The 27346-nt window shown below is 40.0% G+C and overlaps 1 protein-coding gene across 2 annotated transcripts in view; it reads left to right on the top strand.

Moving 5' to 3' along the window:
- The window catches only part of cmip (c-Maf inducing protein), a 200824-nt gene that overhangs the window by 93115 nt on the left and 80363 nt on the right, over positions 1 to 27346 (top strand). For both annotated transcript variants that reach the window (XM_052028597.1, XM_052028598.1), the window contains exon 2: positions 16657 to 16782. In XM_052028597.1, coding sequence (XP_051884557.1) covers positions 16657 to 16782 — 126 coding nt within the window. The remainder of the gene's footprint in view (positions 1 to 16656; positions 16783 to 27346) is intronic.

Raw genomic sequence — 27346 nt, 5'->3', positions numbered from 1 at the left:
GAAGAGGAGTAGGGTGGCCCTGAGAAGTACTTCATTGGCAGTAAGCCTCTTCAAGATAACCTGAGATCTTCAAAATCACTTTATAGAATTCAAGTTAAATGAGAAATACTTAAAGCTTAATTGATTAGCTGACATCTAGGCAAACATGCATGGCTGGAGCTTCAAAAGTGAAATCCATCCAATGATGGAAGTTACACTTATCCAGAGAACAAAAGAATTTGCTGGCATCCTGATGGGGGTTTTGATCCGAAATGTTGACAACTCCATTCCTCTCACAGATGCTGCTTGATCCACTGAGTTCCTCCACAAGATTGTTTGCAGCAAAAGAATTGGCTATCTCTCTTATTAAATGGTGAAGATTGTAAAACATGGTTTTGTATATAGGTACAGCTTTGATGACATCAGAGACTTTGAAGCTGAATAGTCTAACAGAGGAAGGTGATTTATTTTGAGTTAGTCTGACATGTGAGTCTATGATTGTCCCACGCAGTTAAGATTTATAGCCTTTAAAGTACTATCAGTTCATCTTGGCTTTTCTGCTCTGCTGCTCAGCTTTGGATTGCTGCTTTGGTCAATGATTGACAATTTTCACACAAATTTTGGCACAGGATTCAATCAGGCCTAATATTTCCCTGGTCATGGGAGGCATCTGACAGGCTTGGTCACCTTCAGGGTTGTGACCTTGTGCATATAATGCTCAATATTTCTCTTGTCAGCAATCATCTCAACCATGACAAAATTCACCTGAATGTATATAGGGTAATAGAAAACACCCAATGGCATTTCACAATTAAACTTTAGGATAAGCATTCATGACAAGATGAGTTTTAAGGAACACAGTGAAGGAGACAACAGTGGAATGGTCTGAGCTGCAACCCCCTGAGTGGTTCAGTCTGTACAGCTTTAGTCATGGCCCTCAATGGTGAAGTGATTAAGATTGAGGATGTGTGGGGAACCAGAATTTGAGGAACCCAGAAACCTTGGAGAATTATCGAATGGAATAGGCCTTGGTTAATTATACATTTCCCCAATAGCCTAGAAATTCTTTCACACAACACAAGATTTTTATGCCCTGGATGAGTGAGAGCCATCTGAGGTCTGATTGTGTAACATGACCAAGTACTTTCTGGGTGCGTGGTGATCTTGCAGAAATTTGACTATAGAGTCCTCCATGAAAATAACACACAAGCATGAGGCTGAGGGCATGCACAATGATTTCAATTGTACGTTATTTGAAGTTGTGTGAAATGTCGCTGTGCACATATGATTTACAAGCACCACAGGCCTCGAGCTCTGATGCAGATCTTTAATGCAAGTTTGTGGTTTGCCCCAGTCTTAATTTAAAGGGACAGTCCCTAACTGAGCTACTGCAGGGGAGTTCAGGTCGCAATCTTTCTGAAAGTGACTCCCTGTTTTATCTTCTCTTCCATGTTAATTGTAACCTAAAGCCACACCCATGTTGCCCCTCCACCAATACTGGCTTTCGATCTGCATTCTTGCCACTATCCTGTTATCCTCTGTGGCACTTGCACCCTCACCCCCTCCCCATTTTCTTCTCGCTGTACCCTTGACTTTTCTGTTCAGCCCCCTGATCTCCTCCCTGAACATCTCCCAGAACTTTTCTTGGCTGTTGAATCCTCCTCCCTGCTTCCCTCTCCTCCCTAGCACTACTTCCTCTCCAACTCCCTGGTCTCCTTCCCAGCATCCCGAGCCCAAATTTTCTCCCCATCCCAATTACTTCACCCTGTGATCTTTTAAAGTCTAAAGTCAAGTTTATTGTCATATGCACAAGTGATCTTTTAACCCTGTGATCTTTTAATTACAACACTGTCACCCCCAGCGAATTCCTGAAATTATTTCCCCATAGTCTTCTACAGGCACTAGCCTTCTATCATCTCGACCCACCCACAATCTCCCTGATGTCCCCAGTCTCCCTCACCCTCCATACTCTCTGTGATCTCCATAATGGTGGGAAATCGTGGAGGAAGAGATCTTTGTGTGCAAAGACCCTGTTTAAAGCGTTAGGGGTGGTAGAATATTGCAGCATCACCCTTGGAACCCCCATATAAAAAATGCCCAAAAGTTGTCTGTCTCTCATAATTACACTTTAATTTTCATTTTAATAATTATTATCATTGGGTGCTCATGAGGGATTAAGAAATTTTTCGTATCTCAGAAAATACTGGCTTCTTAGTAAGTTTTCTTACTTTTTCTTATGCCCGGGCTTTGAATGGAGTGCAGCTTTCAGTGGCTGACCAGTTTCTAATGCTTATTTCTTACATTTGTATCTTCTGTTTTATGATGCTAGGAGATGGCACACACTCCAGATTTGGTGCTAATCTCCTCCCTTAGTCTCAACATTTTCACCAAAGATTCAACAGAAAACACCTAATTTTTTGGTTGTATCTTGGCAAAGTCGGTAATTACAGAATGAATTCATTCCAACAGTAAGCTCAGTTAATCATTCCCAATTCAGCTAGGTGGTCTCTGCTTTTAAAACACTTGACCAAGTCTGTCAGAGACTGGAGGAAGTTTCCCTTTGTGGATTCTTTTGTTGTGATAATACTCTGTTAGTATCATTAGTGTCCATGGCATCCTGCAGAAGAGAGACTTTACCAGGCAATAACTTCTTTCTCTTTCTCGCTGAACATCAGTTCATGTTGGAGTTATATATTGGATGTCATGGTATGCTTAACAAATTCAAACGAATATTTATTTAGGAATCGTACTTTTTGAAAAGCAGATTTAAGTATTTTTAAAAGGTTGCCATATGGATAAGAATGTGTGAATGGCTACTGAGACTTTCTTAGAACAACATGTATTAAGGCTGCAAGGATATTGCAGTAGTAACTGTGTCATGTTTCTATTGCTTTGGCGCTGGCTGGAACTTGCAATGATACTGTTTTGAGAGAGGTCTTTGTCAATGCCTGGATGCAGGATTGCATGTAGGTCTCCACCAGCAACAACGTGCCCCCAACTACCTGCAAACCCCCACTTTCCTGGCTCCCCACCTCCCCCACCCTAGCCACCACCACCCTTAACAAATGGAGAATGGGAGATCGCTAATCTGCAAACATATACATTTACTCCTTAGGATTGTTTAAAATGTTCCTTGGACTCTACCAGTACTTTGTAGCCTAGATTTGATAGCTCTACTAGAATGGCCAAACAAATTACAGCCATCTGAAGTAACACAAACTTGTGTCACAGGCCCAGACAGTTTCTAACAATCAGTTGAATCACGACGTAATTGCAGATGAGGAGGGACATTTTAAGTCATCCAACTGGGGCGTTTCTAATATTTTCCCCTTATGCTGTGGAGTTGGTCAGCACTTTGGCTCCCTGGGAAGGCCTGCTCCATGTTGCGGCTGGACTCCCACGTCCACCTTAATATGGAGAGCAAGCACACTGGTAGGCTACCCAATGCCACAAGCAGCAGAACCCATATTAGCACCTGCCCTAACCTTGGCTCCTGCACTAACTGACTGGTACTGTCCTTATTATCATGTTGCTGTTCCTCTGCTGTTTGGCCAGGTTGTGTATCTTCTGCATTGGTCCATGGGTGGAGTTGTGGTGAGGGGAGGGATGGGGATTGTGGCCAGTAGTGGTCACATCCTTCCACCATCTGCAGCTTGTAAACAAGAAGCAAAGGTGGGGTGAGAAAAAAGAGATGTGACAATGGGATTCAGGATTGAGGTTGATTTCAGCCCTGTTGGTAGTCAGGTTCTCAGTAAAGGCCATTTCAGTAATTGCTGCTTGACTCGCTGAGTTCCTCCAGCAACTTGATTTTTGTGTCATTTTGGTAATGGTCAGTGCTAACTCCTCCAGTAGCATTTGGACATGCAGTCACACTTGTTCCCTTAGACATCTCCCCAGTTGATTCAGGCTCTGTACCACCTTGTTCCGCTAGAGAGAGGGGAGTATGTCATCGAGTGCCATGTTTTCCAGTTCAGTGATGTGGTTTCCATAGTTTAATAGCTGATAGTTTGTGCAAGTAGTGAGGTATGGGTGTGATGCATATAATGGTGCTAAGTGTGGGAGGGTGAGATAAAGGCTATGGTTATTTGTTAGGTACTGATTGATAGAGAACGTTAGCAAGTCACTAATAGGACTGTGGTGAGTAATACAGTTGTATAATATGGTATTTGAAGATGCATTCACTGATGGTGAATTGTATGAGATCATTTAACTTCTCACAGCAATGCATCCAGGTCAATGTGGACTCCTAGCATTGATCTCAGTGGTATCTGTTTCCACCTTCCTGACTGTGGTCTGGGATGATTTCTGACCCCTGCATCATTCCATCTCCTCTACCAGAGCCTTCAATTCTGAAGGCCACTGTCTTCCATATTGTGTCATTGTTCACTGTTTCCAGGCCACTCCTAAAATGACAGCCAGCACCTCTCGTTTAAGCAACGTTAACCATTGCCAGCAAATTATAATATTGGGTGAACTGGCAATGCATGACACCAGTCAGTGCATGGTTACTGCCAACTGAATGGATAAATCCTTGAGCCAAGCAGGCAGTAAATAGCTGGTGTGTTAGCTGGATTGCATCCTGACCAATCACATCTCCTATTGGAGCTCATTTTGGCGACACTGGGATTTAGCCCCACAGGAGTCTCCAGCTTCTCCGATCACCCCATATTTACCATTTATTACGGAAGGCCTGATTTTCTACACTACATCACACAGTTCCTTTTCAGAAGTGAAACTGGTAAGAAAAAATGCCCACATGACCTTTATTTGACCTTGACTCTGTTGCCGACACAAGACAGAAAACATCAGTGGAGGAGTTGTTTGATCTTCGTTGCGGCATCAAACGGTGCACTGATCAAAGAAACTTTACTGATAAGTAATGATTAGTTGAATCCCAAAGTCTCAGCAATGCCTTGAGATGATTCTTCGAAAGCTGCCTATTCGGAGACTATAGTTCATGCAAATATTTCTCAGCCCTGTGAACTCTGCTTCTTGGTAAAAAGCAATGAGTAATTCCTGGAGAATGAGGTAATTGAAGTAGATTCAGGCCTAGCTCATTTGCTGTTGGTAATACATTAACTCTTGTAAATGGGTTGGAAAATATGAGAAATCATAACAAAGAGATTTGCACATTAACTGCATGCAATCTATTTATCAGAATCCATTGCACTGACACTACTTACTCAGTTGTGTTGCTTTGAACCAGGATTATTTTTATAAAGCCGCATCCTTGAAGTGTTAAAAATCTTGCATCTGTTCATATTTCAATTATAAACTAGATATTTTTAATGAAAATAATTGATGTAAACTTGTGCTGTAGTTATGTATCCTTGTCTGCTATGGTGTAGTAGCTCCTCCCAGCTCCTTAGCAGTAACCTCCACATCCATGGACAACTCCATTTTCTGTCACAAATTGCTGAAAATCTTTTTTGTATGATAAATAATATCAAATAACATTATGTAAAGGTAAAGTTAGAGTGTGTCTCGTTAAAATGCTTAAGTTTGTAAATGTGATTCCCCTTTTATATATTCCTGTCTTCCCCTGGCTTTGTTTGACATCCCCTGTGTAACATGATGGTAAAATAGTTTGCTTTTCTTGTTCTTGCATGTGCACCATTGAAAATAACTATGTAGACAGTTCCAATGCAGGTTTCCTTGCTAAAGTGGACATCTTTTATGCTTCCCTGACAGAAGGAGATTCAACACTAATTTTACCTTTTTCCTGTCACAGTTCCCCATCACAACTGTAATATTCTGCTATATTATCCTTTCTCACCCAACATGTCCTTTGGCTCTTTGAATAAAATATTTCATCCATCGTTTTCTTTCTCAGTAAGATTCATGATGATGAGATTGACCAGTTGATCAAAGTAAAAGAAGGGTAGAAGAGTTGAGTGCATGTTTCCCAGGGGAAAGGCTGAGATGGAAATGAAGGAAAAAGGTGGAATGGTAGAGAGCTGAAAGGATAGGGGATGGAATAGGATTGAAAGCTACTGGGCAGATTTTCTTTATACTCCTTCATGGAAATGGATGCTGCGCATACGCACTGTTCCTCACCCAATAAAAAGCACATCTTCTCTAGCTCATCTTTTATTTTGTCCTTGCTTATGAACCAATACTTCTTTCCCAATTTCCCATCTTTTTGTCTTATTGATTTTCAATGTTCATTTCCTTTTTTCCCCATAACTCCTTGCTTCATCACAAATCTTTCTACATATTTTCATGTCCATTTGACTTGGATGCCTTTTGCTTTGTGCAATTTATTTTTGCTGCTGAAAACCTCAGCAGAGCACTGAAAGAGAAATTGATATTCTCTCAGGAATGGAGCATTTTCATATTTACAACCAAAGAACCCCAAAAAATCTTAATAAAAATAACCTATGATCTAAATAATGCTGCCACAGTTGTGCAACAATAGATCCCATGCAGTTCATTGGCAACTATACTCTGAAGTAGCCTAGCAAACAACACAGCTATATCACCAATTATTTCGGGCAACTGGGTGTGGTATAAATACCAGCCTTGCAAATGATGCCCAGATCCTAAGAGTGAATAAGGCCTTCTGCAACACATCTTACATTTGGGATTCATGTATTGTATAAAGATTGTATTACACCAGGACTATTTGGCCCACTATCATTTCAATGAATTAAGGACAAGAAGTAAAACCAGCTGAAGCAGATATTTTTGTCCTCTAAATAATTTAGTCAGCAGTCCACATTAATTTGTAGTTGTTGGTGGCAACCTTTTCAGACAGTCTTCCAGAAGAAGTAAGTAACACTGAGTGATTATTGACGGTAATTCAGCTCTCCTATGTCATTGTAACTGAGCAAAGTATCTACTGCTGGTCACCTCAACTTGGGCTTGTCTTTCTGCTGACACTTTATAGGATTAGCCACAAATAATTTTAATATGGAAGAAGGCCAATCGGCACTTTGATTTGTGGTAGAAATTGCCTCATAATACCTGTGGACGTAAAAAGGTGATATATTAATGTAAATGCAAAGTACTCTGACTTCTCTGTCTTTGGCTTCCTACTATGTTCCAACAACAGTCAACATAAGATCAAGGAACAGCACCTCATCTTTCCATAAGGCTTCAGGACTCAGCTGTGAGCTCAACAATTTTGGATAATTATTCTAAAATTTGCATTTCATATTTCCAGAGATCGTGGTTTTGTTTCTGTTCTGGTAACTTCAGATAGTTATTCTACTTTTCTTGTTTACACCTCTTCCAGACTGGCCTTTTTTGTTCCCTTATTCCTTTACTGTCCTCTTTTGTCTTTCACCATCTCACAGGCTTTCTCTTGTGTGCATCTTTCCTTTGCATCTTGAAACTTGTTTTGTCTCTAACATTTCCCATTTCTGTTATCCCTGTTTCTCTCTGCTGATACTGTCTGACTTGCTGAGTATTTCCTGTTCTGCTTGCTTGATTTCTGTTATATAAATGCAATTTTGTTTCTTTGTTTAAGAAAGTTAATGTTTTGGGAATCTGTCATAGGCAAATTCTTGCAAAGGATCATCTGCATAATAACACCACGTTTGGACCAGATTACAATACAAATTCTCAGCAAGTATGTGTAGAACACCAGATAATTATTACAGCAGTATTATCTTATCCATAAAGTATATTACGTATATATGAATACAAAAGAATTCAGAACATAAAAGCCACTAACCCTCTTTTTGTATTTTGAACTTAAGGGGACATTGTCAAAAGATTGGGAGCTTAATGGAGAATAAATTCTTGGGACCAGCAGGAACAGTTTGTTCTAGAAACAAGTTCAGCGAATCCGACTTTTTGAGTTCGGTTAATATACAGCATATGCCATGTCAGCTGCAGTGTTACCACTTACAGTGTGCTTTTTCGGTAGTTGGTAACAGATGATACGACTGGAGATGAATAGCTGTACCATGGAATTAATAAGGCATGGGGACAATGGTTGTTTTAGAGCATACTCTTACCAACAGAATGCATGATTCTAAGCTTTGATCCACTCTCTGTACGCAGCCTGTGATCATGATTTCTTTGTCCAGTTCTCACTTCATCTGCCTCCAGATACAGATGCTCAGAAGTAACACTTGTGACATCATAAGAAGTCTGAGAGAGCAATATTGAGACCTAAGATCTCATTTGAAGCCTTCTGGAGAAAATGATCCGGAAATATAATTTATTGGAGGTTTGTGTTAATATATTCTGCCTCCTCCAAACAATGACGTCAAAATTGGTGGTGTAGTGAACAGTGAAGAAGGTTATCTAAGATTACAACAGGATCTGGATGAACTGGGGAAGTGGGCCAAGGAATGGTAGATGGAATTTAACTCGGACAAGTGCGAGGTTTGCATTTGGGTAAGTTAAACCTGGGCAGGACTTACACAGTAAATGGTAGGGCCCTGGAGAGTGTTGTAGAACAGTGAGACCAAGGGGTACAGGTACATTGCTCCCTGAAAGTGGTGACACAGGTAGACAGTACTGAAGAAGGCATTTGGCATGCTCGCCTTCATCGGTCAGGGTACTGAGTACAGGAGTTGGACTTCGTGTTGCACTGCACAAGTTGTTAATGGGAGCATATGAAGTATTGTGAATAGTTCTGGTCACCCAGCTATAGGAAGGATGGAAAGGGTGCAGAAAAGGATGCATGAGGATGTTAATGGGGCTGGAGGGCTTAAAGGAGAGACTGGAAAGGCTGTGACTTCTTTCCCTGAGGCATAGGCGCCTGAGTGATGACCTTATCGAAGTTTATAAAATCACGAGGGGCACAGATGAGGTGGATGGCCAATGTCTTTTTCCAGGGTAGGGGTGTCTAAGACTAGAGGACAGAGATTTAAAGTGAGAGGGGAAAGATTTGAAAGGAACCTGAGGGGAAACTTTTTCACACAGAGAGTGGTGGGTATATGTAATGAGCTGCCAGAGAAAGCTGTAGAGGTGGGTACAATTACAATGTTTAAAAGCCATTTAGACAGTTACATGGATAGAAAAGGCTTAGAGAGATATGGGCCAAATGCAGGCAAGTGGGACCAGATCAGATAGAGATCTTGGTCAGCATGGTTGAGTTGGACCAAAGGGTCTGTTTTCATGCTGTATAACAAACTCTATGACTGAAACCATTTATAAATTTTGCAGAGTTCATCAGATGGAAGGAGAAAATGAATGGAAGCTATGATACTGAAATTCATTCATTTCCAAATGATTTCAAAAAGATTTTATCGAAAGGTGGTGCAACATTGTTTTTATTTTAAATTGATTTTCAAGATAAATGGAACAAAAGACTAATTTGCATGTCAGTCAATGTGATTTATTGGTTTGTTTTCCTCACTATAATAAAATTGGGGTATAACTTGATGTCCCACCCATTGATCAAATATGGTTATCTTGAATGTGATGGTATTTTGCCACTCATTCCTGTGGCTATTTCCTCTATCTTTTCTGCAATTAGTCCTGCTTTATTGTGCAATTTTATTAAATTGAGTGCAAAGTTTATTGCAGATTGCTGTGGAACTTCACTTCCAGTCATTAAATTGCTTATGTTTACCATGGTGAGGTGACTTCAGAATCTTTTTATCTTGTTCAGGTGGAGGGAGGGAGCAGTAATGTGTCATCAAGCATGCCTTTGCAGCACGATAATAAAACAAAATGAACTGTTATGTTTTCTGAAGTGAAAACTGTCTCCAGAAATATCACAGTGCAGCTGTACCCAATCATCAGCAGTCTGAGACTGGCATGGATAGTAATATAATCCATTGCAGTCATGGAACCATAAGGCAGTGTGCACTTAGTCAATTTGACTGAAGGAACTCAAAAACAACAAAAATAATCTTGCATTTACATAGAATCTTATTAACATATCCTAAGGTACACGCTAGGTATATTGCCAAACAAAATTTGGTACTGAGCTGCACAAGGAGATATCAGGACAGGTGCCAAAGACTTGGTCAAATAGGCAGGTTTTAAAGAGCATCTAAAGAGAGGAGAGGGAGGTAGAAGATAGAGACATTTGGGGAAAGAACTTTAGGGTCTTGAGAGCTACAATGATGGTGGTGCAATTAACATAAGGGATGGTCAAGCAGCAAGAAGCAGAATATAGATATCCTAGAGTGTTGTGGGACTGGAGGAGATTATAGGATGAGGATAGTTAGATTTGAAAATGAGAATTTTTAAATTGCCCTGTGCCACACAAGGTCAATGTAGGTCAACAACCACAGTGATAATTTCAGTAATAATTCAATGATAATGTTTTGTGCAACAGCAGGACGTTTACCATTATGAGCTGTGATGGTTCGATCATCAACCAAAATTTTGATGTTTCACAGGCTGCTCTTAATGATTTCAAATGAGATGTGGAACATCATCAACTTCAACCATTTCACAACAGGCTTTAATCAGATAGGGGAGGACAAGTCCTGAAATGGACTATGGAAGCTAGATGTAAAGCAGTTGACATCTTTAAGTTGCACTTAATTTGGAATTTCTTTCTGATAAAATTTGGAGCCCTTTTCATGATATAATATACTGGCATTAGTCCTGTGGGTTTCTGAGCTTATTCCATAAAATCTATCCCAGCCACAAATATGCAGATATTCCATACACCCTTAAGCATTTTCTTAAAAAATGGCTTTGTTTAGGGAAGATTATCATTGACGTATGTTATTATGACATGTAGATTCTTCTAACAAGCATATCGTGATGAAAAAATCCTTCATACAGAACCATGAACGATAATTAATTCAGTCTCAAAGGACCCATTTGGGCCATTAAATCTGTGTTGTTATGCTTCCTTAGTTATTGTTATGTCAATAGCAAGTAAAAAGACTGACTTGAACACCTTGTTAACACCATGTAAAAGGTTGATGCTTAGTGTGGTATTGTTCACTCATCTCTAACCTACTTATTGTGTTAATAGTGGAACCAGACACACAGCTGTTGGTGTGGTGTTACATTGGCAGTAATTAGCTGTTTTTATGTTGGTTAAGTGCTATTCTGCAGGCTTCTGACCCGTGGTCCTTACACAGTCAGTGTAGACAGAGTGTAAATTATGTGCATAATGTTCAGAACACCAAGATCCTTTTTTAATGCCATTGTCCTCCTACAGCTGACTTTAGTGAATATGGCTGATTTATATTCAGATTGGCTCTACCTGTACAAAACCCATCCATCCTTAACCAAATGGCAGCAAAGTATTGTAAATTTAGCTGTTAAAGCTCTATACATGCTTTAATCATGAAGGATAAACCTTTTGTATTTGTGCCTCCTAACAACACTTTGAGCAACTCATTCAATGGCCACTAAACTACCACTATTTCCCCAATATTATCCCATTGTGCAGCACCATAACATTCCAGAAATCTGGAGGGTCGTTCATATTTAATACAGGCAAATGTAATTGGGATGATTTGGGACTAAACAGCAATGTAAATGTTACAGTGGATTCAACATGTTGGGTTTTTCAATTCTCAGATGTGGGTTCAAATTAAGACAACATTGATTTATAAATATCCTCCATCTGTTGGCTTTTAGAGTCTTGTTTGAAGTTTAACTAGACAGTCTCAATCCAGTTCCTACTGGGCAAGGACCTGCAGTATAAACGTATGCCTGGTTCAGCACTAATTACCAAACCTGCAGGTTGAATGGTATGGAAAATAGAAAGAAAGACATATTGATGCAATAGGCTTTGTCCATCTGAGGTACAGACTGAGCCACATTGAGCAGAATAGAGGGAGCTTTACTCTGTTATACCAGACTTATGAGTGCTTAATGCTGATAGTGGTTGTCAAGTATGAAAAGAGTCCTGATGTCTGCAGTAATACCCCTCAACCCGATGAACACAATTGAAGAAAAAGCTCCTTGATGAAACAAGCCTCCACTTGTGTGTGTTAATCACCTCTTAACAAGTTTTTAGTAACCAGTATTTTCATAACAAACTTCATTTATTTTTCTTATTAGTACAGAGGTGTGGCTGTAATCCTAAAGGGTTAAACTTCTACTGTTAAATAGCTGGTTATTTTCTGCTCTAAATATGTTGTTTATTAGCAAATCTCTACCTATTTCCTAAAGTCGTAGATTTTGTGCAGAATAGGAGGAGACCATTTGGTGATCGGGTCCATGCTGGCTCTCTGTTATGTAATCCATTCAGTTCCACTCCCTTTTTTTCATAGACCTTCAAATTTATCTCCCTCTATTGCCTGTCCTGTTAGCTGACTTCCTTCTGAAATTATTGATCATCTCCACTTCCATCACCCTCCTAGGCAGTGAGCTCCAGGTTGACCACTTGCTGCATAAGTAGTTCTGCCTCTTATTGCCCATATATCTCTTGCCCAGAACCCTACTCCTGTGTTCCCCAGTTCTTGTATCATCAGCCAAGTGAGAACCAGCTAAATGAGAACAGTTTTACTGTGTCGACCTCGACCTAGACCTGTCATATTCTTGTACAGGTCCAAAAAAATTCCCCTCAACTTCCTTTGCTCCAGGGAGAACAATGTCAGCTTCTCCAACTTCATATTGTAGCTAAAATCTTCCATCCACAGAAAGCACCCTCTCAAGGACCTTCTTTCTGAAGCACCATAAACAGAACTGTATACAATACTTGTAGCCTAACCAGAACAAAATATTTTCTCCTCAAAGATCAAAACAACAAACTGCTGGAGAAACTCGGTGAGTCAAGCAACATCTGGAGGCAAAGGGGTGGTTGACGTTTCAGGTCGGGATACTGCGCCAGATACTGCTTGATCTGCTGAGTTTCTCCAGCGGTTTGTTTTTTGCTTCACATTCCAGCATCTGCAGTCTCTTGTGTCTTCTTAAAGATCTGTTGTTCTGCTGTAAACTTTCCTATTAATCTTTAGTTCCATTTTACCCTGGTTAGATCCCATTTCATTCAATTGAGACATTGCAACTTGTTAAATGGCTGCAGCCCCTATGGGAAAGTATCTGGTAAACAATCCTTTTGTCTGATGAGCAATAGCCTACTTTTTGATGGCACAATTCAAATTGCACACTTATGAGCTTTTAACCCACAACGTTGTTCTGTTATTTGGAGTTTTCCATGATGGCACTGCCTCATTCACCATTTCTAATGAGAAGAGACTGCAGACACAGATTTGTGTTGTCACCAGGTGTTGGTGTTCTGGCTCTGCCCTTTACAGATGTTATCCAGTTTTCAATTCTGCTCTGCTCTAACAGCAAATATAAAAATCTACCTCCCATATAACTCTTTGAAACATTTTTGCACCCATCCAGATTTAGAGATTTGTTTTATTTTGATTGTCCCACGTAGGTGTTGGATACTTAAAGCTACTTTTCAATTTGATCGGTAAGTCACCCATTTCCGCACACACGGAAAACATATACAGGTCCTCCCCAGCTTATGAACGCCCAGCTAATGTATAGCCCACACTTATGAACGAACATTTGGGAGAGCAGCTGTGGGCCACCTGCTGCAGGGCGACAGGTATCTTCTGTCATGTGGGAACTGGGTTCACGGCTGCATTTCCAACTTGTGAACTGTTTGGGCTATAAAGAGTTCATCACCTGGGCAGGTCCTGTAAGAGCAAAAGAATATTACCATATTGGCAAAATTACTTTTTATGCCCTATTGCTTTCATTATCTTTCACTTTTAAACAACAAGGAAACATAGAATTAGTGCAATTTTGGATTAAAGGGAAATTGAGGAGAACTTTTTTACTAACTGGGAAATGAGCATCTGGAAGGGTAGTAGAGGTAGAAACCCTTCCTGCTTTTACGAAGTGCCAAGATGAGCACTTAAAAGGCAGAAATCTATGAGACTACTGAGTAGGAGCTAGAAAGTGGATATCTTTTTTTTCTGACATTGACATGATGTGCCCATCAGCTCCTTCTCTGCCATCCTGCTTCTATGATTTCATGTTTTTGATGATTGTGATTTTAGCTTTTCATTGTAGTTCACCTTTTGGACTTGCTTACTCAGTTATTTTATACTTATTTGCTATATTTGTGCATTGGGAAAATAACATTTCCTTCTTGGAAGCTAATGTAGCCAAAGTTTATTCCCCCCCTCCCCCAAGAGAAGATTTCACATCATGGTTAAATCTGATTTTGTCTATAAAGTACTGAAGTGTTTATCCAACCTTTCATGGGAAGTATACACTTGATGAGTGTTGTAATTCCTGTTGAATTACTTGCACTGTTGTTTAAAAAACTGAGTCATTTGATGCATAAGACCTCAGAAAGATTGCAGTACCGATGCAATAGTTCTCGATGCACTTGTTCTGTCTCCACCCCTTCTTCAGAGTACTCGACCGATTAAACAAATTGGAGCAAATGAGAGCTCATTAGGTGTGTCAAACATATCTTTACAACAGTGCAGATTTCCCATAACTTTATTCATGGTGACTGATGACATGGCATTGGGCTAGGTTCTTAGAGTAATTGGTTCAAGTTATGCAGAGACATAACTTGCTTTCGAAACTGCCCCCATGGTATCTGTAGTGAGTATGCTCTTATTTACTGTTCTAGTAGGAGATAAGGTGTGCAATACTGGTATAGAATTACACTTGGGTAGGGCTCATCCTCTCAGACAATGAGTGAATGCAATGGTGTGTGTGACCCTTGAGTTACTGAGAAAAAGACTTCCAGTTTGTGCATGTTAGCTGTTTCCTGCATTGGTATTATCTTGTAGGGATGAAGCAATTCGTCTTGGCAGTCAAGGGGTACAGAAGAGACAAAACGTAATTAAGCATGACACCTTTTCTTTGTTGCCACCTCGTGACTTTTGTGTGCATGTCCTCTTGTGTTGTTATTGAATAAAAATAGTATTTGGCTGATTTGTGATGTCTCCATGATTGAATGTACTGCTTGCTGTCTATAGTGGCATTTGTGCAATAAATGTATCTCGAACAACTTTTATTTCCACCATCTCAGAGATATGCAAAACATACTGCCCAGTCACTATCAGCTACCTTACACTATTGTAGAAAATCAAGATGTACTCCATGCTGTCTAACGTAGTGCCATCTGTGAAGCCAGACACAAAGTATTCATTTAGAAATTGCCTTATATGCAGTGCCTTGCACTGAGTTCAAGTACCAAACAAGGGAATGATATAGACATTGACATTAATGTGGAAGAATGTGAAGTTTTAGACCATAAGACCATAAGGAGTAGAATTAGGCCATTCAGCCCATCGAGTCTGCTCTGCTATTCAATTGTGGCTGATTATTTTTTCTACCCCATTCTCCCACCTTCTCCCCGTAAACCTTAACCCCCTTTCCAATCAAGAACCTATCAATCTCTGCCTTAAATACACCCAATGCCTTGGCCTCCAGAGCCCTTTGTGGCAATGAATTCCACAGATTCACCACCTTCTGGCTGAAGAAATTCCTCCTCAAGAATCCTTCCTCTTGGAGAGAGACAGAAACACACATCAAGGGATACAGTGTCGTTAGAAGTGTTTAAGACACCAGACATGGAGAAAATGTACATCAGGTTCTTAAAAGAAGCAAAGGAAGAAATAGCACAGGGTTTAATTCTCAATTACTATTCTTTGGCTATAGGTGTGATAACAGAAGATTACAAAATGAATAATATGGTCCGTTTGTTTGAAAATGGAAAAATGATAAAATGAATAACTGCAGCCGGTCATCAATGGTAGTCAAATTATAGGAAGAAGTTCTGAGGGATAGCATGTATCAACATTTAGAGAGGTAGGTTAATCAAGGACAGTGAGTGTGGATTTGTTAAGGAAAGAGAATGCCTGACTAAAATTGAATTCTCTTGAGCAGACTGCAAGGTGAGTTAAGGAGGAAAGTGCATTTGATGTCATCCATGTGGACTTCAGCAAGACTTGTCATGAAGTTCCATTGTAAAAGTCGATGAGATCCAAGGGTAAACGGCAAGGTGGATAACAATCAGCTCAGTCAAGGGAAAATGAAAGATAATGGAGAGTGTAGGTTTTAGTAACTGTAGTAGGTTTCACAGGGCTCATTACAAGTTCCCATGTAGGCCAATATGAATAATTGCACCAATAATACCAAAATTGACAGCATGTTTGATTGGTGAGGAAGAAAATACAAGGTTATAGAAGTCAACGAACAAGGAATAAGATCTGTCCCCTTTACATGGGTCTGGTCTACATGTGGTTAAAGGCCTGCCAGTGTGTTTCACTGCTATTTGCCCTTAAAGCCACTTGAGAAGGTAGTTAAGAATGGAAAGTAAATGTTACCTTTGCTAGCAACAGCCGCCTCCTGTGAAAGAGTAAACAAAGTAGGTAGTGTTTTGAAAGTCAAACATTTTAATTTAGTTTATGCTCATTTAAAATTATAATCTTCTCGGCTGAGATTTTTCCTTACTGTAGCTTGTAAAACTTGTGCACCAGTTGCCTATCACTATTTCCCTCATTCTGACTCATTTGGTATGTTGTGCTTTACAGTGAGCCAGATTAACTCAGAGAGTGCTCTCCCCCTTATTGGGGAAAAGCACCACACCATAATTTGGCATCAAATGAGTGAATAGGGAAATTACACTGGGGAAAATATAAATCCTCCTGCATAGTTGTACAGTTTCTATGGTGCCAAGTCGACCAGATGAAAATGATTTTAATGCTGCACAAACCTCAGTGGCATCACCAAATATCTGTTAGAAAAATGTAGGATCATTGTATTTTTATTCTGATTTGCTGTTTAAGCAACTACTTTTTGCTCTCTTTACAGCCTGCTGGCTACATGGAGAATGCCATTTCGTACAGTGCTATCGAGGACATTCAGCTGTTATCCTGGGAGAATGCACCTAAATACTGTTTACAGCTCACCATCCCTGGAGGCACTGTTCTACTGCAGGTAACTTTTCAGATGCTGTCTCTGAGAAACTGAAACACAAACATCTCAGTAATTGTTTTACTTTTGCTTTGTTCTGGAAGCAAAGGTGGAAAACGAGTAAGAATATGTTACAAAAGTGAATACAAATGTCAGAAGCTTTCGCAGAGGGAAACTTCAGCTAAGATTGTAATAGTCACCACCTACCTCTGCCTGCAAGCAATTTCTCCTTGCTTTCATGTTCTGTTCAGATGTAGTAATTAGATACATTTAATCAGCTGAATTTGTTTTGAATAAAGTATTTTGATTTATTGGCAAATTTGGCCATACAAATCCAACTCCTCAGCAAATTCATTGTAATTGATCCTGATTGATTTAAGCATTCTTCTGAAGTTACACAATTACATTCGGGCATATTTTAAAAATATTGTTCTCAAGCACGTTTCTCTATCTTTTTGTCTTGTTTGCTTGATTAAGAGCTATTTGTAGTTCTGGGCAAGGCGAGAGAAGGTCTTTAAGACAGGGACGCTCTCCTTAACCTCCTTGGGGCCAATTCTTTCTTTAGAAGGTCTCATTTTTAAAATTATTTCATCCCTAGGGGATCCTCAGTGGTTCTGTAATAGAATTCCTCGGCTTGTTACCAAAGTCAAGGGAGGTCATTACTCCCATCAGCTTTATGCCACATTTACCAAGGATTCAAAGGAATTTGGGCTTCATCCATCTACCTCCGAGTTAGATGCCTTTGTCTGATCTGATGAAGTACTGAAAGGGACTAGACTGCCTTCAACTAAAATAGTTTGTAAAGTTCAAACCCCTTATTATAATCCAATATTAGTTTGAGGGAGATAGATTTAGAGATTTATTTAGCTTGGGCTGGCTAGTCACTTTTAGAGTAGTGTAGTTGTTTGAGTTTCTAAGTTGATTTTGGAAGAGAAAGCATAACACCCCCAGATCCCATAAATGACTAATATATGCAATGTTAACCCTTCTTTGAGTGATTATAAGATTGTTATAAGGCAACTGAGTATTTAGGTAGTGTAAGCTAATCATAAACATTTGTGTAGCTTATATACTGTTTCATTAGAATTATAGATGGATTGAACACAAGATATAGGATATTGTCTGCTAAATGATAAAGCATAACTTCCTTCCTTTAGAATGAATATGTTTACTGTTTCATTAATACAACACAGGAGCAAAGCTTTCCACTTTAACAGGCATCCACATTTATCTTTTAGCAATGTTTCTTGCTGATTTTCCTATATACACAGAATGATTTGGCAAGATCAAAGATTGAGTTGGCACGTCATCACGTTCATTCTCCTTGAATGATAAACCTCTAAGTAAATGATCAAAGGTTCTCAAAACAACTCTCTATAAGAAATGACTGTTAACTTTGAGTTGGCCTGATCAGCTCAAAACATCTAAGGTTCCTTTTGTCATGAACAACATTAAAAAATGTAGCAGGTGTTTCATAGATATGAGAAAAATATAAACATCCGGCCAAAGGGTGTAATATTTGGAGGGGCAACCCAAATCTTAGTTTAAGAGAAAGGTTCCAAAGACGAACATGGAGAAATAAAGGAGATTAGCAGGGGGAATCCCACTGTGAAAGGTCTAAGCAACTGAAAACACTGACGCCAGTGGTGGGACAAAAAGATAAGGGTGCATATGTGTTTTATAAGGCTGGAATATATTACAGAGACGAGGCTCCAAAATAATTAATAATATGAGGATATGTTTTTTTTGTGGCATTTTGGGAAAGAGAAGCAGATGTAGGTTCAACGAGATTGGATGCAGAGTTTTGAGAGAACTGAAGTTTGCACAGGGCAGGGAATGAGTGTTTGGCCTGGAGAACACAGGGGATGGGGAGATGTGGGGAGGGATTAATGAAGGCAGCAGCAGAAGAGCTGAAGCAGTGCTGGAGCCTGGGCAAAGGAAATGGAAGTTCAGCCATGGTTTGAATAAGGCACTGAGATTGTAAGCAACTTGGTTAGGCCTGAGAGATAATACCTCACCATTTTTTAGGGTGTCTCGGAAGGGTTCATATACAATGATTTATTTTTAAATTTTGGTTGTTATTGATGTGAAGGCAAATGTGGCAGCCAGCTTTACATAGCAAGATCCCATAAACATTCAGATGATTGACTAGTTGAATGTTTATCTGGTGAATTTGGTTGAAGGAAGAATACTAGCCATAAAACTGGGAGCATCCCTGAGTTATTTGATTAGTGTCATGGGTTAAATGCTTCATCCAAGATATTGTCACTTTAGGCAATGTAACACTCCCTGAGAAATGCTCTTTTATTTGAATTCAGAATATATTTTCATGTTTTGCAGTGGGGATCAAATTCCAACTTTCTGGTTCCAGCAGGAGAATTGCCAGCTAAACAAAGTGAAAATTCATTGTTTAGAGGTTGACAGAGCAGATGAAGGGACGATGTTTCCCCTGGCTGGGGGAGATAGAACACAAAACAGCACAGAAGAGGAACAGGCCCTTTGGCCCACCATTGGCTGCGCTGCACCGACCATGATGCCAATTAAACTAATCCATTCTGTCTGCACATGGTCTATATCCCCCTATTCCTTGCACGCTCATGTGTCTGTCTAAATATCTCTTAAACATTGCTATCGTATCTGCTTCTACAACCTTCCCTGCCAGCACATTCTAGGTACCTACCACCCTCTGTGTAAGAAAACTTGCCCCGCACATCTCATTTAAACTGTCCCCCTCTCACCTTAAATCTGTGCCCTCTAATATTTGACATTTTCACCCTGGGAGAAAGAATCTGACTACACTTTCTATGCCTCTCATAATTTTATATACTTCTATCAGGTCACCCCTCAGCCTCTGACATTCCAGAGAAAACAAGCCATATTTGTCCAACTTCTCCTTGTAGCTAATACTCTCTAATCTAGGCAACATCCCGGTGAACCACTTCTGCACCTTCTTCAAAGCCTCCACATCCTTCTTGTAATGTGGTGACCAGAACTACACACAATACTCCAAAGTGGCCGAACAAATGTTTTAAACAACTGCAACCTTTATACTCAATGCCCCACTGATGAAGTCAGACATGCCATACACCTTCTTTATTGCCCTATCCATTTATTTTGCCACTTCCAGGGAGCTGACAGCCTTCCTCATTCTACACAACTCCATCAATGTTCATGTTGTCTGCAAACTTGCTTATCAGACCACCTACATTTTCATCCAAATCATTTATATAGATTACAAACAACAGAGTCCCAACACTGATCCTTTCAGAACCCCCCTGGTCACGGACCTCCAGTCAGAAAAAACACCCCTCCACTGCTACCCTCTTCTGTGACCAAGACAATTTTGTATCCAACTTACCGACTCACCATGGATCCAGTACTTGGGATCATAGTTTTATAATAAGGGGTTGGCCATTTAAGAGAGAGACGAAATGTAACTTCTTCTGCAGAGGGTCGTGAATCCCTGGAATTCTCTGCTCAAGAGATCTGTGGGGGTTCAGTTCGTGGAATATTCAAGACAGATTGATAGTATTTTGGATGCTAGGGGAAACAAGATGTTGGGTAAATGCAGGAAAGTTGCGCTGTTAAAAGATGAGGTGTGATCATATTGAATGAAGCAGTTGGCATGAGGACCCAGATGGCCCAGCTCTGGTTCTATTTCTTAGGTTATTCAAAAATAACCTTGGCTTTTCAGCTTGAATTGGACCATGCTTGTACATTGGTCGTGTCTTTTCAAAATTGAAAGGTCCATTGAACTTGAATATTTAACGTCTGTCCAATATATTTTTCTCCCAGCTCTCTACCTCCCAGATCACTTTAATTATTTGATTTATTGTATAGATTCTATGAAGACTATTCAACTTAACTACTGACTCCATGTAACAGTATATGTAGCATGACATCAGGTAGTTAGCGCAATGACAGCATAAATTCTGTATGTGTGTTGGTATGACAATAGTGAAGTAGATGTATTGTTTGATTGCAAAAGCTGTTTAATGGTGGTTGGCATGGAGAGTTTAGAAGGTTATAATGATAATGCAAAACCACAATAATAATTGGTCTGTAACTTAAGAACAAAGCCATCAGAAAAAAAGGCCATACCTCAAGCCTGCTTTGCCATTCAAGAATACCTGATTGATGGTTTCAGTTGCACTTAACCTGCCTCAACTTTATAACGTCCGATTATCCTTTAGTACAAAAATTCTTCTTCTTCTTTTACTTCTTTTTCTTAACCATTCCCAAGGATGATTAGCTTTCACTACAGTTCTCTGGGTTCTGAGGTGACTAATGAATCCTCTGCAGTATCTGCAGACTCTGCCGTATGTGGAACAAATGGACAGGTGGTTTGGATCATAGTATTCTTCTTTTCCTGTTTGCGCCTGGCCTCTACACATTCCCATCAGAGGGATTCAAAGCGCTTTGTGCCTTTCCAACCAGTGTTGAGCAGCCTTGGGCTGGGAGTTCCCATTGGTGAGGATGCTGCATGTCACTAATTTCAATCTGAAATGTACTCAATTCCTTAGCATTTTCAGCTCCCTAGTGTAGGGAATTCCAAAAATTCCTTCTCATTCCTTCTAAATTCCCACCAAAGGGGAAACATCATCACAGCATCTACTTTGTCAGGAGAATATTATAGGTCACTTCTGCATTCTTTTATGCTCCAGAAATTAAGCCTAATCATGGTGCAGTTGTAGTAAGACTTTGGGTTTGGCCGCATTTGGAGTTTTATGTACTGTCCTGGTCGCCGTATTACTGGAAGGATGTGGAGGTTTTGGAGAGGGTGCAGAAGAGGTTCACCAGGATGTTGCCTGGATTAGAGAGTATTAGCTATAAGGAGAGGTTGGACAAACTTGGATTGTTTTCTCTGGAGCATCAGAAGCCTAGGGGAGATCTCGTGGAAGTATATAAAATTATAATGGCTATAGATGTGGTAGATAGAGTCTTTTTCCCAGGGTATAAATGTCAAATACAAGGGGGCATAGCTGTAAGGTGAGGGGGGGAAAGTTTCAAGGAGATGTGCAAGTTTTTTACCCAGAGAGTGTTAGATGCCTGGAACATGCTGCCGTGGGAAGCGGTGGAACCAGATACAGAACTGACATTTAAGAGGCACTTAGACTTGCAGATGGACGTGGAGGAATATGGATCATGTGCAATCAGATAGGATTACTTTAATTTGGTATCATGGTTGGCACAAACGTCATGGGCTGAAGGGCCTGTTGCTGTGCTGTATTGTTCTATGGTCTTTTCAGTCTTTCCTCAGAAGACACCTCCATCACTACATCAATTATGTAAGTGAGCCTCCCTGTTTTGTCTCCACTCCAATTATATCCTTCCTTAAATAAGGAGACCAAAAGTTTATGCATTATTTGGTGTAATCTCACCAAAGCCATGTTGTAGCAAGACTTCAATGATATTAAGGTACTTAAAGTCACACTGTTATTCACTAAATACTAAGAAGGAATGGAATAAACAATCAATGTTTATTTTTTTGAAAGACTAACTGTTAACTTAATTAAATACACTCAGAACTACTCTTGCTTAGCATCTGATTTCCAAAACAAAGTCTCTCCACAATAGTCATTTGTAAGTTTGTTTGCCAATGGACATCACTTGCTAAAAATTTTGTATCTGCTGATGACAATGATATTATTAAATATCACCCATTGCAAACTTCATAAACCAGTTCTTGAATATCAATCCATACTTTAAACCTATATAAGTTTATTGTGGGCTGTGTTACACAGATGTAGTCTGTTTCTGTGCATTTTTTTTACTCAGAAGCAAATAATCCTTTTGAACCCATTTCATGTGATACATTGCTACACACACGTTGTCTTCAGTGACTTTGACAAATAATGGTATTTTTAAGTACAGATTTGGCATAAAGTCTTGTACAGTTTAGTTAATACACATATATTTAAATCACTACCGAATCCAAAAAAATTCAACTGTGTCTGAGATCCTAACATTCTACATGATGTTTTCAGCCATTTTGTTTTGAAGAAAGCTTTAATTTTGAAAATACTTGTCCAATTTTGAAATATTTAATTCTCAGAACTCTTCAAATATAGTTGTAAAGAATTATAGAGCCATGCAGCACAGAAAATATTTTGTGTTATATATTAAAAACAATTTAAACTCTTTGACCTTGATACTTTGGCTTCAATCATTATTAAACATTTAAAAAGCTTTGGATTTGAAATCACTTCCTAAAATGGCCATAAAGCTTCTTTGAAAGAAATGCTTACAGCAGCTCTTTACTGCCCTGTCCTCCTCCAGCATCAGTTGCCATCATAACTGCTGAGCCTTCCCTGAGGAAATCTGGAATGTGCCCGTATGCTGTTTAATAAAATAACATAAATGGATGTTGGCATTTTTCCCAGATATGGAGGACAGTTGCATCACGATGGTCTCTGGAGGCAGAGAAACAAAGATATGAAATTTTTTCTCTTTTTAACTAAATTTATGTTAATTTTAATTTTTTTTTAGCAATTTTTCTGTTGTGTGCACTCCATACCACCACCACCTTTGATTACACAGGTTTTGTTATTATGTGGTTTGAAAGAATCCTTCACGTGTTGCTGGAAAGCTGGCTGAGGGTTGATTAACTGACAGAAGACAAGATAAATGGGTCAATTTTCGGTTGACAAGCAGTAACCTATGGGATGTCACAGGGGATCTACTCTGTATAAATGGCTAAGAAGAAGGGACCAAGTGTATTGTAGACAAATTTGTTGATGATAGCAGGTAAGCAAGTTGTGAGGAGGGTGCAAGGTGATATAGACAGGTTAAGTAACTGGTTAAATGTATGGCAGGTAGTCTGCAATGTAGGGAAACAATGTTCTCCACTTTGGTAAGAAGAATAGAAAAGCAGAATGTTATTGAGACAGAGGACAGGTATAGAATGCTGTCTTTGTCCAGGAAACACAGGAAGACAAGTGGAACATTGGCCTTTATTGCAAGGGGAATGGAATATAAGAATAGGTAAATCTCGCTACACCGGGATCTAGAAGAGGTCGATTGAGTGAGCCTGTTTGAAGGGAAAGGAATGAACAACCCTTTAAGGGTGTGATATCAAGAGTCCAGGATCGGCGTGTTCCTGTTAGGGTGAAGGGTAAGCCTGGCAAGTTTAGGGAACCCTGGCTGATGAGGGATGTTGAGGCTCTGGTTAAGAAAAAGAAGGGAGCGTACTTAGGAGGTCAGGGACCAGTGAATCCCTTGATGACTATAAAAAAGATTAAGAATACTCTTAAGAGGGAAATCAGGAGGGCAAAGAGAGGTATGGGATGAATCTGGCAGGTAAGGTTAAGGAAAATCCCGAGGTTCTATGGCAATATAGAGAGTAAAAGTGTGGCTAGGGTGAGAGAAGGTCCCGTTAGAGATCAGCAGGGCCGCCTATGTCTTGAACCGCAGGAGATGGGTGGGATTTTTAATGAATATTTCTCCTCTGTGTTTACTGAGGAGAAAATCGTAGTTGCTCAAGAGATAAGGGAAACTAGTGGAGATGGTTTGGAGAAAATCCTGGCCCTACACTCAGCTCTGGAGCATCTGGACAGTAAAGACACCTACGTTAGACTATTGCTTATTGACTACAGCTCTGCCTTCAATACAATAATCCCAAGCAAGCTTGTCACCAAACTCCGAGACCTAGGACTCAACACCTTCCTCTGTAACTGGATCCTTGACTTTCTAACAAACAGACCGCAATCAGTGAGGATAGGCAGCAATACCTCCGTCATGATTATTCTCAACACTGGTGCCCCCAAGGCTGTGTCCTCAGCCCTCTACTCTATTCCCTATACACTCATCACTGTGTGGCCAGATTCTGCTCTAACTCCATCTACAAGTTTGCAGATGATACCATCGTTGTAGGCCTTTACTCAAACAGTGATGAGTTGGAGTACAGGAAGGAGATAGAGAACTTAGTGGAATGGTGTCATGGCAACAACCTTTCCCTCAATGTCAACAAAACAAAAGAGCTGGTCATTGACTTCAGGAAAAGGGGCGGTGTACATGCACCTGTCTACATCAATGGTGCTGAGGTCGAGAGGGTTGAGAGCTTCAAGTTCCTGGGAGTGAACATCAACAGCCTGTCCTGGTCAAATCATGTAGCTGCCGTGGCCAAGAAAGCTCACCAGTGCCCCTACTTCCTCAGGAGGCTAAAGAAATTTGGTTTATCCCCTTTGACTCTCACGAACTTCTACCGATGCAGCATAGAAAGCATCCTATCTGGATGTATCACGGCTTGGTACGGCAACTGCTCTGCCCAGGACCGCAAGAAACTGCAGAGAGCCGTGGACACAGCCCAGCACATCACGGACACCAGCCTCCCCTCCTTGGACTCTGTCTTTACCTCTCGTTGTCTTGGTGAAGGAGCCAGCATAATCAAAGACCCCACCCACCCGGGACATTCTCTCTTCTCTCCTCTTCCATCGGGTAGAAGATACAGGAGCCTGAGGGGACATACCACCAGACTTAAGGACAGCTTCTACCCCATTGTGATAAGACCATTGAACGGTTCCCTTATACAATGAGATGGACCTCAGTACAAGTGACAATAATAAACCAGTACCAATACCAATACTAGGGAGGAGGCATTTGCAGCCTTACAGCACATTAAGATGGATAAATCCCTAGGGCCTGACTAAGTGCATCCTTGAGACACTAGATATTCTGCAGATGCTGGAAACTGGAGCAACACACACAAAATGCTGGAGGAAATCAGCAGGTCAGGCAGCATCAATGGAGGGAAATAAACAGTCGACATCTTGGGTTGAGACCCTTCATCAGGACTAGAAAAGAAGAGGGCAGAAGCCAGAATAAAAGGTTTGGGAGAGGAAAAGGCCCCTAGATCACTAGATTCATTACTAAACGAAGAGGTGGGTGTCTGAGGAAAGGCTAAACAGGTTGGCCTAGAAGAATGGGATGTGATCTTATTGAAACATAAGATCCTGAGGGGGCTTGTCAAGTAGAAGCTCTGAGAATGTTTTCCCTTGTGGAGAACATGTAATCACAGAATATAGTTTGAGAATAAGGGTCACTGATTTAGACAGAGATGCAGAGGAATTTCTTCCCTCAGAGGATTGTGTATCTTTGCATTTCTTCAACCCAGAGAGCTGGGGAGGCTGAATCACTGAGTATGTTCAGGGCTGAGGTAGACAGATTTGTGGACGATTGTTGATACTGATGGATGGGTGCATTGCATTCTTTAGTTTTGTATATGATCTTGCTGAATGTGTACATCAGAGATTTTCTGATAGAGTGCAAAGCAGGAGTATCATTAATGGCAGAGAGAAGATATTCACCTGAGTGAGGTTAGCACGCTGATATTTTGTGTTGGAGTATGAATGAAATAGGGAGATGAGGTCCATTAGATCCGAATCTTACCACACAGAATCAGTGTGTGAATCAATGCAAAGTTGAATTAACAATTCATTAGCCCAGGAATAACGCTGGCCAGCGTTGGAGCAGAGCAGCCATTCATTGGTCTGAATGAAAACTGTCAATGAAGCTTTGGTAGTGAGTGTGGTGTGGATTTCCTGTCTTTCCTATGTTAGTTTCAGTCTGGCACCTTGTATAGGCGATATGTGTCATCCATTAGAGGGATATTATTGACCAGGATGATCAGCCAATCAAACTGAAGTATTCTACAAACCAGGAACTAAATAGTTCCAATTTTAATGTTTTGTTAAACATTTTACAGGAAACAAAATAAAGAGTGGGATATACAGGTGGATTAAGACAGAAATTGAAACATCATAACAATTTAAAACTAATTTGTATTATTTTAAAGTTCATTAAATTTTGAAATAATTATTCTGAGGAAATTAGCTTCCATTTATATAAAATTAGTGTTTTGGGTTCAGAGAGGTTGTTCGATGATTATGACTTTGAACATCATTTAAAAACTTAGTCATTCGATAAGGAGCTGCTATGAAAAAAGTTGAACTACACATCAGGGAACTGATCTTGCTTTTAATAATTCAGTAGAGTCTGCAATAGTGTACTCTTTGAAGAAGGAGGTAGTCATTGACAGCAATGTCTGGATTTTCCTGTTTATGCAGAAATCAGATGTTGCTGTAAATTTCACAATGGCAATCAATACTGACAGTTTTTGTCATCATTACATCCACAAATTCCAAACTGTAGCTTGATAGAAATACATGGGAGGCCCATTGAGTCTGTGCCAAATCTTTCAAAGAATAATCCAGTCAGCTCCATTTTGCTTCTATTTCCCTGCATCCCAGCGAGTATTTTCCTCCAAGTCTTCGTTCAATTCCCTTTAGAGAATCAGGAATAAATCTGTTTCCACCATCCTGCTAGGCATTCTAAATCCCATCAATTTATTTTGTAAAATAGTTTTGCTTATATCACCTCTGGTTATTTCACCAACCAGTTAAATGCATATCCTTTAATTATTGACCTTTCAGCTATTGGAAGTAGTTTCCCTTTGTTTTTTTATATCTAAACACTTCATGATTCTAAACACTTCTATCAACTTTCTTCTTGGCTTTCTCTGTTCCAAGGTGATCAACTCCAGCTTTTCCTGTTCATTCACACATCTATAATCCATAAAATACAAACCATT

This window comes from Pristis pectinata, chromosome 13 (genome assembly GCF_009764475.1).
Source record: "Pristis pectinata isolate sPriPec2 chromosome 13, sPriPec2.1.pri, whole genome shotgun sequence".
In the NCBI taxonomy this organism is placed as follows: Eukaryota; Metazoa; Chordata; class Chondrichthyes; order Rhinopristiformes; family Pristidae; genus Pristis; species Pristis pectinata.
The sequence above is the reverse complement of the archived record's forward strand: the minus strand, read 5'-3'. Positions and strand labels throughout refer to the sequence as shown.